The 12,350-nt window shown below is 45.3% G+C and overlaps 1 protein-coding gene across 1 annotated transcript in view; it reads right to left on the bottom strand.

Moving 5' to 3' along the window:
- The window catches only part of Fras1 (Fraser extracellular matrix complex subunit 1), a 420,836-nt gene that overhangs the window by 68,257 nt on the left and 340,229 nt on the right, over positions 1–12,350 (bottom strand). Inside the window, exons 42-47 of the mRNA XM_006975359.4 lie at positions 12,089–12,279; positions 10,923–11,076; positions 9,558–9,821; positions 7,354–7,542; positions 5,840–5,959; positions 5,401–5,580 (exon numbers count right to left, since the gene is read on the bottom strand). Coding sequence (XP_006975421.1) covers positions 5,401–5,580; positions 5,840–5,959; positions 7,354–7,542; positions 9,558–9,821; positions 10,923–11,076; positions 12,089–12,279 — 1,098 coding nt within the window. The remainder of the gene's footprint in view (positions 1–5,400; positions 5,581–5,839; positions 5,960–7,353; positions 7,543–9,557; positions 9,822–10,922; positions 11,077–12,088; positions 12,280–12,350) is intronic.

Here is a 12,350-nt window from a genome sequence, read left to right as displayed (position 1 = left end):
GGATGCAAAGAAAATGGTGGAGGGTGAGATCATCTACTTGATTTTGTTTGCCTTGTAGAATGGTGGCCATGTCTGAAGCCACATGAATTATGCAATGTTTTTAATAAGAGAAATTGAGCAAGCACACTAGTGAGTGAACTATTTCTCTATTATAAATAAAAACAACACTTCCGATGGTACTTACTACCCTGTGCAGAACAACTGACAACGAGTAGTTATGCTCTGCGGACAGGTCCCCTCACTGCAGTTTTACCAGATAAGAGAGTGCACATGAAGAACAGACTCGGTGCAACTATCAAGTATTGAGGCATGAGAAATCTGAGCGGTCTGATCAGACATGCACACACAACTAGCTTTAATCTACCCAGCTGTTGTCTCAGCCTAGGGGCTATCCTGACCTGAGATAGAGCATCCGAGCCTGCCCTGAGCACCTCTGTTCTCTTCTTTACCCTAATTCTCATGCCCAGTGTTACCTGTGTAAGCCAGGTAGGCTCTCATGATGTGGTTCATCCATTCTGAAATCTGGTTGGGGTGATACTCTCCAGGCAAAATGCTACTTCCACGAGAATGCTCAGAAATGAATTTAAAAAGCTGAGAACTCAGCACCGTAATGAATTGAGGTGGGGAAAGGGAAGAGATGTGTGTTTAAAAGGTAGTTCATGGGGTTTTTGGGTTTTTTTTTTGCAGTCATGGGGTGGTGGTGGGGGGCAGGCGAGGGAGAGGTGGCTGAAGCTCTACTGAGAAGGGAGGCTTTGGAAGCAAGCTCCGGGCAAAAAGCAGCAAGTTATGGCAACACTGTGGTAAGTGAACTTTTAGTGCTGGGCCCTTCCCTGTGGGCTCACAACAGCCAGAGGATCTCAACAATGGGATCCACCCTGCATCAAATAATACTTGAGCCTAAAAGGGCCGACAGTGCATTTGGTAACAAAGAGGAGGCTTCAAGCGATTAGTGAACACACCAGGGTAGAGAACTATTCCGTTGCTCCGTTTAAGATTTGAGGTCAAAGAGGTCCCTTGAGGTAAGCATGCAGCTCTCAGAATGGTGGAAAAATACATGTTTCTAGAAAGCTTGGGGGAATGAGCCTACTCATGGACCATTCACAGAGGCTAAGTGGAACTCGGCTCTGTGAACAACACCTCTCTTCAGTCAATGCCTCAAGCAGAATCAAGATGCTTCAGTGCTTATGGATGGATAGACCTGTCTTTGGTCTTGCCGGGCAGTAGTTCTGTGGACTACTGTGGACCCGGAGTCAAACTCCACCCTTGCTAAGCAAGATGCTATCACCTGGAAAGCTCAGCTGAGTCTCGGGTTGGGTACCTAGTGGCTCTGACAGGAAACCAAGGCCACTGTGACAGCCTTGCCTATTAATGTAAGTGCTGGGGACCCATCAGCAGAGGGCTTTTCACTGGCCCCTGAATGCCTTTTGGAGTTCTCAGTCTTTGAGGGATTTCTCTTGGTTTGGCCAAGAAAGCAGTACCTCACTTCAGTTTTGAGAATGTGCCTGCAAGGGAATCCAGCAGGATTCCGTAAAGTATGCTGGAAACAGCAGCCACCCACAGCTCCTGAAGTCCTCAGAGGAAACTGAAATCATTAAGGGGTCAAGATCTGTGTGTTCTGTTGCCTGCTGGAGCCACGGCACTATCAATACACTCTAGGGGGGAGTAAAATTAAAATCAAGACAGGGGTACAGATTTTGGTTTGGATGTCACAGTTCCTCATTAATAGCAATATAGGAGTCTTATGCATAATAATTATTTGGTTAAGTAAAGATCCACTTCATTGCAAGACATATAAATGGCCCTCCATCTCTGTCCTTGTTTAGCTACCACTACCCCTCCCAGTATTTGAGTCAGTGTGATACTTACACCTCAGGAGTGACAAGCTCATGGTCCCTGGGTCTTGCCATGCTAGAGAGAGCTATATTCTAACACTGTTCCTCCCTAGCTGAAAATATTAGCAACTGGGGGCCCAGAAAGGGGCTCTATTCGCCTCCATCTCTCAGCTGTGTGTGGCTGTCCTCACACAAAAGTGATGTTTGTCCATCCTGTAGTCCTACTAAAACACATAGTACATGGGATCTGAGCTCCTGGCTCTCTTCCTTATACAGCAGGCCAACTACAGCAGTCACCATGAACCAGAGATGGTGCTACCTCCCATCTCAAGCCTCTGGATCATTCTATGCAGAAAATATATTTCTTGCTCTTTTTTTTTTTTTTTTTTGTCCTGGTATCTTAGCTTCTTCTCTAGTTAGTACTACTCTTGATTCTAATTTCCCAAGAGACAGAAAGTCATCAGGGCATAGGGGGGAAGGGAAAGCCCATGGCGAGGGTGAGAGGATGGTCTTCTAGCCTGAATCAGAGTTCCAAGGGCACTGGACTCCTAGCCTTGCCCCTCGGCAGTGGGAGGAGGCTCCTGTCCACCTTCTGCACAGTTCACAAAGGGGGAAGCAAGAGGCTCTATAGAACTCTTGACTGTGTTAGGATCACAATCTGATCAGCTGACATCAGACCTCACGGCTGTCTGGTGATAAGTCCACTTTATGTGAGCCAGCAAGAGGGACCAGCACATACTGGAGGCCAGTGCTTGCTCCAGGAGGCCTCAGGACCTGCAGTAAAGAGGCACACCTAAATGTGCTTACAAGTTGCTCTGCTCTTGGGAAGAGTTGGCCCTGTCCCAACTCCAGATCCTGGTAGACTCCGGTCCACCTCGTGGGACGAATACTCTGGTCTAAGTTGTAGCTAACTGTGTTGGGAGGAGATGAGGTAATCTCCATGTGCTTCTTCCAAAAGGACTGTGGGCATTCAAAAAGAATCAAATACAGGATGCTCTAACTGGAGAGCAGGGAGGGAACAGGGAAAGAGGATCCTGGCTAAATGCAAGAAAGAGGGCTTGGTCTTGGTTTAGAGAGAGGGCAGGGTGGGGAATCCTTGCTTTTTGACAATGAGGAGGAAACCTCAGTGGTGAGGAGGACTGAGGCTTGATGTTCCCATCTACGATTTAGTGTTACCGGAAAGGGGTAGATTCAGAAATGCTGGTGGGTCAGAAGACGGCATAGATCAGGAAGTTAGGTCTGTCTGTTAAGAGCTGGTAAAGCAACATCCTAGGTGAGATACCTAGGGGTACCTCCTGGTATCTCCTGAAACAGATACAGCTTGGTCTTAGCAGAACTGAAGCCCGAGAACTGTGAAAGAAAAAAAAAGAAATTGCACGCAGCCCCACCCTATAGGACTCTGAACCAGCCTGGGGTCAGAGGAGGGAGAGCAGAGGCTGGGACCGAGAGCAGTAGGTAGGCACCTGCAGAGGCTTAGGTGAAGCTTGGGGGCTTTTTCAATCTGTTCACTCGCCGTTGCCTAACTCCACAGCCAAGAGCCTGCCCTTTCATCTCTACAGAGATACAATCAGCAACCTGACAGAATTCTGGCAGAAGCAATTAGCTTATGAATTAGTTATTAAATATCTCACACAGCCAAGGTATAGCGGGAGCTAATCTGCATATTTCCCGCAGGAACTTTGGGACAAAAGGGAAGGCCACCTGCTTTAATTTGCCAGCCTGCTCATTCCCTTCTGGACCACCCTTCCACATAGATTTGGGCCCCCTCTCTCCTGCCACCAGGGACCAAGCAAGGGCTCCTCTCTCAACCCTTTCCCCTCTACCTGTTAAAGCACACTGGCCTCCTTGCCGAGCCTTGAGTGTGATGTGCCTGGCTGAGCCCACTCCAAGATATTGACAGTTGCTCATTCCTCTGCCAAGTCTTCTTTTCTTACTCATCAGCATGGCCAATTCCTTCTCCGTCTTCACCTTTCCTCAAATGCCATCCCATTGTTAGGGAGGCCTCCCCTGCTTCCCTCCGGCGCCTCTGAATACTCATTTCATCCCTAGCATCCCTAACGATCATTTATCTGTGACATAGATTCACTTGCTTGTCCGCTTATGCCTGACTCTGCATGAGAAAGTGAGTCTGGAAGGTCAACCATGTCCCCTGACTTGATGTTTTCCATGGAATGAAGAATCTGTAATATAAAGTCCAAGGAAATCCCAAGAAGACCTAACTCTTTCGAGCTGTCACTGCCTCTAAGAAGTGGCGGCAATTCTACCTTTAGATTTACCCAGCGAGTCTCTGGTGGCCCCCACATCATACAGCTGCCGAGTTCCACAGGCTCTCCCCTGAAACTCCTCCCCTCTTCTCTGTGTCTCCGTCACCCACTTCGCCTGAGTGAACACTTGAAAGGTCCCAGGAAGTTGCTCCCATATTCTCCCTGTGCTACAGTCATAACTGCCTCTCCAGGTGAAGCCCCATTGCCTTCCACTGGCCCAGTGTGGAATCTTCCCTACCACGCCACCGTCTCCCTTCTCCTCCCCCATTTCATTCCGTTAGCGACTTTACTTCCTTCCCTGCTCGACAGTCTACAGCGATCCTTTATTGTTTCTGTTGAACAGAGACTATTCACCTCAGCTTGGAGGACTCCTCAGCATCACCATGTTCCCACGGGTTCTGTCTCCTACTGTTCTCTGGCTAGGCTCATAAGGTCCACGCAGCATGTATTCGTTTGTTTATGCCTTTTCCACCTCTGAAAGGAGTATAAGTCTAACTTCCCTGAACTCCGACGTCCAAGGGCATAGCTAAGCCCACCTCAGTGCGCCTTTTTGCTCAATGTAGACTTCCTGGTTTTTGAACTCCTTCAACTCCAGGTCTACATGTCTTCCCTGAGTTACTGGTATCTGGGGAGGCTCCTTATCCCACCCAGTGGAGAAACCCAGGTGGTGAGGATGAATTGTGTTCATCATTGCTTCCTAAGTAGTGGCTGAACACAGTCTGCTCAGTATACATTCTCCTTCACCATGTGTTGAATTCAGTCTTTTCCCCCTGGTGCTGGGGACTGAATCCAAGGTCTTGTGTATGCTAAATGCACATCAGATCACATAACATAAATAACCACTGAGTTACACTCTCAGCTGAGGTGACTATTTAAACACAGGACATTACACTGTGTGTGTATTGCAGTCAAGGTAATGTAAAAGACCAGAGGGGTATGGTTTGCTCTAGAGAGGTTGACTATCTAGCCATGGAGATAAGAGTACTTATATGAAATTATGGTTTCTTTGTGGATCTGAGGGTCAAATTCAGGGTTTTATTCATATTAAGGTTATACCTACCTCCAAGGAGTTATTTCCTTACTCCAAATTGTCATTTTTTTCTAATTTATTTTTACTAACTATTATAAAGTGCTTAATGTATACTAAATACAATGTACTGGCATATAATGTCAAAATTAGTGAGGCAGAAAACAAATATTAATTAAGACAGACTGTGGGTGTATATATACCCCAGGATGCAGCAGTCCCCAGGACTTGCCGAGTCTGCACCTAGGGCAGGATGGAGCAAGAGAGGACCACATACCTGGTGATGCCACATGCTCCAGGTGGCCCAGCTGGGGCTGGGAAGTGATTCTGTAGATGAGTTCTGCAGGCTCACTATCCCGGTCAGTGGCCGAGAGCTGCGCAGTAGTGATTTTCTTCACCGAGTTCTCATCCAAGACCAACCCTTTATTGGTGATGATGACCGGTGGGGAGTCTGCTTCTGCAAATAGCAGAAACAGAGGTGAGTCATAGGAGGTTTTCAGCCCCTTTCCTTTAGTTCCAGGTCTGGTGCCTAGGAGGTCGGCTTAGAGTAAGTAATCCTTGGAGCTGTCTCTCAGAGGCCTCAGCAAGGGGACGGTCCTGGATTTTCATCTGTGCCTGGTATATGGAAGGAGACTCAGGCTCCAAAGTGAACACAGTGGAAACCAGAGAAGGTCAGAAGCCCTGTGTTTTCTCTCAGAGAACTTGATATCCCTTACCTAAAACACCGATGGAGAATGACTGGTCAGCCAAGCTATTGCCTTCTCCATCAGCCACATCAAATTTGAAGGCAAAGCTCCCAACAGGTTCTCTTGGTCCATGGCTGTATTCTATCTTCCCTATAAAAAAGGGGGGAGAAAAAAAATAAGATTTGTTATTAGCTCTTTTTGCTATTTATTTCTGAAGTGAGAGGTGGAACTTCAATTGGTATTCACACCAAGGAATCGATTCACACCTTCCTCACTTGGGTACCAGTTGTGACATTTTAATCTAAAGTTTTCATGTTCTCTCTTTCCTCTCCCACCACCAGCTTCCTCATGTCCTAAAACCTCCTCATAACAAATTTCCCCCAAGTGACACTTCTTATGGTAAGGCCCAGCCTCTTTGAAGGACCTAGCTTAGATTCTGAGGAGGTCTCATAGCTACGTAAATAACTTGAATATCTATCTAGATGAGTCAAACTGTGTGTGTGCACCACATGCACTGACCACACCCACATCATTTGGAGAGAGCCCCCAGTGTATCTGCATCACAAGGCAAGAGAGTGCAGGCCTGAAGTTCTCCTCTCCAGGAACCCTTCACTCTCCGTGGCCCAGTAAGGACATGGAGGACCACAGGCTACATCCAACACATAGATATGTCGGCACGTAATCTTCACAAAGGAAGGAGGACAGTGCGTTCCATTTGTCAACTCACGTCATTTGCATGGACCCATCAGTGCAAATATAACCAAACCCTGGGAAGAGCTGCTTGGTCTCATTTTTCACAAGGAGACCCTGGGGGCATGCAGTAATTAAATAACTACTATTATCCTGTTGCTCACTGTACCTCTTCCCTGACCCACAGGTCCAGTGAGCATCCAGCTGCTCTGTTTTAGGTGTCAGTACACGGACAGAGCCCATCTTTCCGCTCCTTGGGGGCACACTTCTACCTCTAAAAGGAATGGCGCAGGGTCACGTGGCTTTGGATGCTTTTTTTTCTTTTCTACCCCTGAAAGCACTGTACAGTAACTATGTAGCATTTAACACTTATGCCTTTGCATTACATCAGCATTTTCTGAAGGAGGGATGAGCCACGTAATCTCCCCCAGGCAGCTCTGATTTATGCCCTTCCATTTTGCTTAGTTCATTAACTTGTGCTCTTTGGGGAGCCAGGAAGAGATATAAATTGCTCACCTAAGGAAGGCATAATTTTCACCATAATCCATATCAACTTGCTTCTTTTTTCTTTTGTTCCCACACACATACTTTTTAGCAACACAGCAAGACAAAATGACATTTTTCCCCTTATTATAGCCTCAAATTTCTCAGAAAATACATTTTTTGCCTAGAAAAATAGTTCTCTCCTTTTTTTAAACAGAGGAAAAGTGAGACCAAGAAAAAAATGAAGCTATAACTCAGCTTGTATTGAAAACAAAATGCATGGGTTCCTGCCACAAGCTGCCAGGCCATTAACCCACACTTTATTATATCAGACAGCAGAGGGAACCTGGACAGGCGGGGAACAGGCTGACCTTGGCTAATGTCTGCCTGGGTGAAGCTGCGAATGGGGCCTCTAACAGAGATTTGCTCTGGGTAGTCAGGCTTTGCCATCTGCAGGTGTCCTGCGCCAGGGTCTTCCTTCATGATGAATATAACCTGACGGTCATCTGACTCAGCATCTGTCACTTTCAAGTGCTGCTCTGTGATGCGTGCTACAGACCCTGGGAAAGAACGGGAGAGAGGAGGTCATTCCACACCAATTCCTTCAAATGGGATGCCAGATGACTTTTTTTTTTTTTATCACACATTACTTGAGCCCAGGTACCAAGCATCTGCCTGTCTCCATTTCCAGCTGAATAAACTCTGGTTTCCCTAAATAAAACCATTCAGAACTATGCCCTTTGCGCGTGTCCACTTTTCCTCTCTCTAATGCTTGTTCTTGTAGTAGCCTGCCAGTTAGAACCTGGTAATAACAACTGCTTCCATGACGCAAATAACTTCAAGATCTTCAAAGAAATCTGCTTTGATTTAATTTATTTGCTGCCTTTAGAACAACAAAATCAGAAGACACCAGTTGTAATTAATCTCATAAACATATCTCATTGTCATCTTGGAGGAAATAGTCAAAATGAGTGTTTCTGAAGTCAGAAGGTAAACTAAGCTTAGGGGTCAGGTTGAGGGGCTGTGTAGAGACTGGAGACAAACGTAAGACGTTATCAAAAAACCCTTCTCAAACAGCAAATACTAGTAAACACGAGTTAACTAGTGTTTGGAGTGGCAGTCTACCTCCGGTCAAGAATGCACGGCCTTTAGCACTCTACCCAGAGCACCTCTCAGTAAGTAACCTTGAGGGATGAGGCAACGTCTTCCTTGGGACAAAGATCAAACTTGCTCAGTGTTTGCTAGAATATGGACTGTCCCCAAGCTCAATGTTCCTCTTGTGTCAAGTATCCCAGTACATGTGACATCACCCCAGTGGTCCCTCTGCAACACTCCTCGGGGTCTGAGAGGACAGAGGGAAGTGATTTGAACTTCCTGATTCCCATGATGCCTGACACACTGTAAGCAATTCAGTACTTTTTCTTCAATGGCAAAAACAAAAACAAAACAAAACACATCTTCTCTTAGAGTACATGAAACAGTAATAGACCACTTTGCTTTTAAGTAGCAAAATGACAATTTCTAGTAGCTTTGGTAATTCTCAAAATTACAAATTTTATTTATACCATATATTTACTTTTCAGTATAAAATATACGTGGAACTAAGATAAACTACAGAATCCCAGTGCACCAAGACTCTAGCCAAAGGTCCCTTCCCTGTTGACTTCCTACTGTATAGAATGTTCCAGTCTAATGCATGTCATTGCCCTTTCAATGCACTAAAATATGGCAAAAGCATGACAATTGGATGCTAGAATGGTTTGCAGTTGTTTGCATCATCTTTTAATTCCTGGTACCCTCTCAACTGCTTTTCTATGCCTTTTTGATTTTTTTAAAAAAAATTAAACATCTTGGAAGTCTTGCCAGAATTCCTTTGTTGTTGGTCTCCATGACACTAGCCGGACAGAGGCTCTGCTATAGGAGACCTGTGTCTATCTGCACCGGCTACTGAAAATATGGCACATCCTTCATAAAATGTTCTCAAGTTCACAGACAGAGGTGTCTTGTTCAGAGAATTTGATCGGCTCATATTTTATTCACAACTCAGTGTTCCTAAAGAGCAAAGATCCAAAACTCTGCTTTCCTTAAATGTTGACTAGCTCCCCTAAGATTCACTCACAGCACCAACGTGAAGAAGGTCTACATGGGCTAAAAAATAAATAAATATGGAAAAATGAGGCTACTCTCCACTTCTGCAGGAAGTGCTATAGTTTGAATATGGAATGTTCTCTACAGGCTCATGTGTTGAAGCCTTGGTCCCTAGCTGATGCCATTTTTTTTTTTTTAATGTTAGGGGTAGCACCTAGCTGGGGGAGCAGGTCATTGGGGTATGGCCTCGGCAGCTAGATAGCGCTCTGGTCCCCAGTCCACTTCTGCTTCCTGCTTCTCATGAGGTGAGCGGCTCTGATCTACTACGCCTGATTCTGCCATGATGTTCTTCCTTAGCACAGAAAACACTGGAGGCAGCCAACGAGGAACTGAAACCTGTGATATCATGAGCCCAAAGAAAGGTGTTTCTTGTGAAAATGTTTCCCGTAGATGTATGTCATGGTGACAGAAAGTTGGGCTCACACACCTGCTGCGACCTGAAGTCCTCGGTTGATCACCAAGTGGGGGATCTCACTTGCAGGCAGTTCTATGTAGATCTCCATCCTCCCTGTGTCTACATGGAGGCCATCAGTGAGAGAGAACCGAAACTCATCTACTGCCATATCATCGTCACCAGGTAAGAACCCGACCAGTCCCGCCAGGACATCCTGGTAGGTGAAGGAGGAACCTTGGTCTAAAACCGTCCCGTTCTCTAGCGGGTCAGAAGCAGTGGGTCTCCGGAGTAGGTGACCTGAAGAGGCAAGAGAGGAAGGAAACAACGGTCTTATATATTGAAATAATCAAAACATAGTCCGATTTTGCCAACTCGCATGAGTCTATGTAGAACGTCAAGTAGACTTTAGGTGCCAACACTTAGCATTTTACCTGTAAGTACAAGTTGGGCCCTGTGGCCTTGTATATAAATAAAAAAGACAGAGTTCCACTCTTGTGGTTAAAAATCTCCTAAGGAGACACAGATGGATGCCACAATATAGTGGCTTAGAAGTCACATCTCTGTCCCTGGATTCAAACTCACTTCATGATCTGAACTTTATTATTCCATCTGCGAAGTGAAAACAGCCCTCCACTCTGTCTTCTGCTCACAGTATGCGGATCAAGGGTATATGTTTTAAATGCCTTTTAAATTCAGGAAGACAGCAAGCATGCTTGGGTTTTTTTTTTTTAGAGGGGTCACACATCCCCACAAAGGCACAGTTAAAAATGCTTCATCAAAGAAAGTGGAAGTGAATGAAGGCAAGCTGAAAATGCAATGGCCAGTGGTCTCTTCCATTATTAACCCCGCAGTAACAGCAGCAATTTAGTCTTTGAAAGTCCAACTTTGTGTTAGCAGTGATGACACACAGTGTAGCTCCAGAGCTTTAGGTAATACTTGGGCATTTAGAGGAGGCGGTGGAGGGTCCCCACAGTAGTTTCTAAATTTGCTTTGAATTAGAGACTGTTCCTGTCGCAAAGGGAACAGGTTCGTGAGAGACTTCCAACATGCTGTCAGGCTATATGAGGGAGCCTCGGCGGTCAAATGATGATGTCCACCCTGAGAAGAAGATGTAAACACTGAAACCTGCTTCGCCTGAGATTATAGAGGAGAGCAATAAAAAAGCTGAAGTGAAATTTCAGAGATACCAATTACTTAGCACGCAGGCTTTTAAAACAGCATCTATCGCAACTCCAAAGACTCTTGGCTAGCCGGGAATCTGATTATATCTGGATGTAAAAAGAATGGGCTGCAAGTAGGAAAGGAAAAAGAAATGATGAACCAGTCTACAAGCTCATGCTCACCACCCATCAGGCACCTCAATCAAGCAGCCACTTTCCACTGGGGCTTGTGTCTTACCGTGGTCAGGCGTTTTCATCAATACGAAAATCAGCTCGTTATCTGGGGTGTCCATGTCTTGTAGGCTCAAGGAAGAATTGCTGATCACTGCTCCTGAGCTCAGCCGTACTCTGAGGGGCCACAAGGTCATCCTGGGAGGCTCATCATTCTTTCTCTGGTTAAAGTATAAAAGACTTGGTCTCACACAGATATTAGTTTAAGAAGAAAGAAAGCACCCATTAAGAGAGAACGGGTCATTCCTGCAACAAACAGCATTTAATGTGGCACTGTGTGTACCTCCCAGTCAAAATATTAGTGAAAAATAAAAAGTCACATCAGCAAAAGGTCGCTCTGCAAGGAGGCTGATGGGCATTCTATAAACAGTCTCTAACATGTTTTCCAGAGGTACAGAGGACCATATTTTTCTAGACTTAAATGATGGACGTACAATTTAGAAATTCAAGTCTAGTTGAGGATCAACAGCTAATTCAGTTCAGATGGTCTTAGGGGTCTCTAAACATACCACAGTAGCTACAGAAGGTCAGGACCCTGGGAAGCAAAGCGTCTGGTGCTGCCTCCCAGGCCTGCTTCACCCCTGGACCTTATAGTTGCTGAAAGTGCCACACATTTTATTTTCCCAAGGCACAGGGTATTCCATGCTGAGATTTTTTATCTTTTTCTCCCTCTCCTTGATATAGCAAGACTATCATGAGAGTTTCTCAAATGAAAATAAGTGCCGGATTAGGGACCGAATTTCTTTGATGTTATAGTTAAATGAATAAATGAATTTTTTAAAAAGGCAAGAATGTATGCAGATCCACATGTGAGACTATCAGAGAAAAATGGGCATATGTTAGTTTTCATCTAAATACAGGAATGGTATGGCTTCCCCGACTCCTCCAAACTGTTTTACCCCGAACAAATACATTTTCTCCTAAAACAGAAATCCAGATTTCCAACTCTGACCTTCCCCAAATGCCAACTCTGATTTCACACGTTTCCAGAAGGTCAGGGTTATGTGTTAAAATTGATATTTAAAGTTGAAGGTCACATCCAACCCTTTGCTTGTGAGTTGATATAAGGACAACTTGATCAAGACTGGAATATCACATGGTTTGAAGACGGCTCTTTTAAGAGTAGGATATTGTATGGCTGAAGGCTTCCTCTCCAGCATCTATAGTCTTTACCTCAATGGTGATATTGATGCTGTAAATTTCAGAGTGACTGCTTCCATCACTCACATAAAAACTAAACACATCGTGGGTCGGCTCGATGCTTTCATGAACACTCTGGAAGTAGTAGATGTAGTTTTCCAGGACATCTTGAATAGGGAATGACGCCTCTAGGTCGCTGGTAGCTCCTGGGCCAAAGCGATCCCCTGCATCATATCAAGAGAAAACATTTACCTCTGTTTGAGTGCCTGAACACAGGACTGCATTAGAAAAGAAG

Source organism: Peromyscus maniculatus, chromosome 10, assembly GCF_049852395.1.
Source record: "Peromyscus maniculatus bairdii isolate BWxNUB_F1_BW_parent chromosome 10, HU_Pman_BW_mat_3.1, whole genome shotgun sequence".
Taxonomy (NCBI): Eukaryota; Metazoa; Chordata; class Mammalia; order Rodentia; family Cricetidae; genus Peromyscus; species Peromyscus maniculatus.
This window is presented reverse-complemented; position numbering and strand designations above follow the sequence as displayed.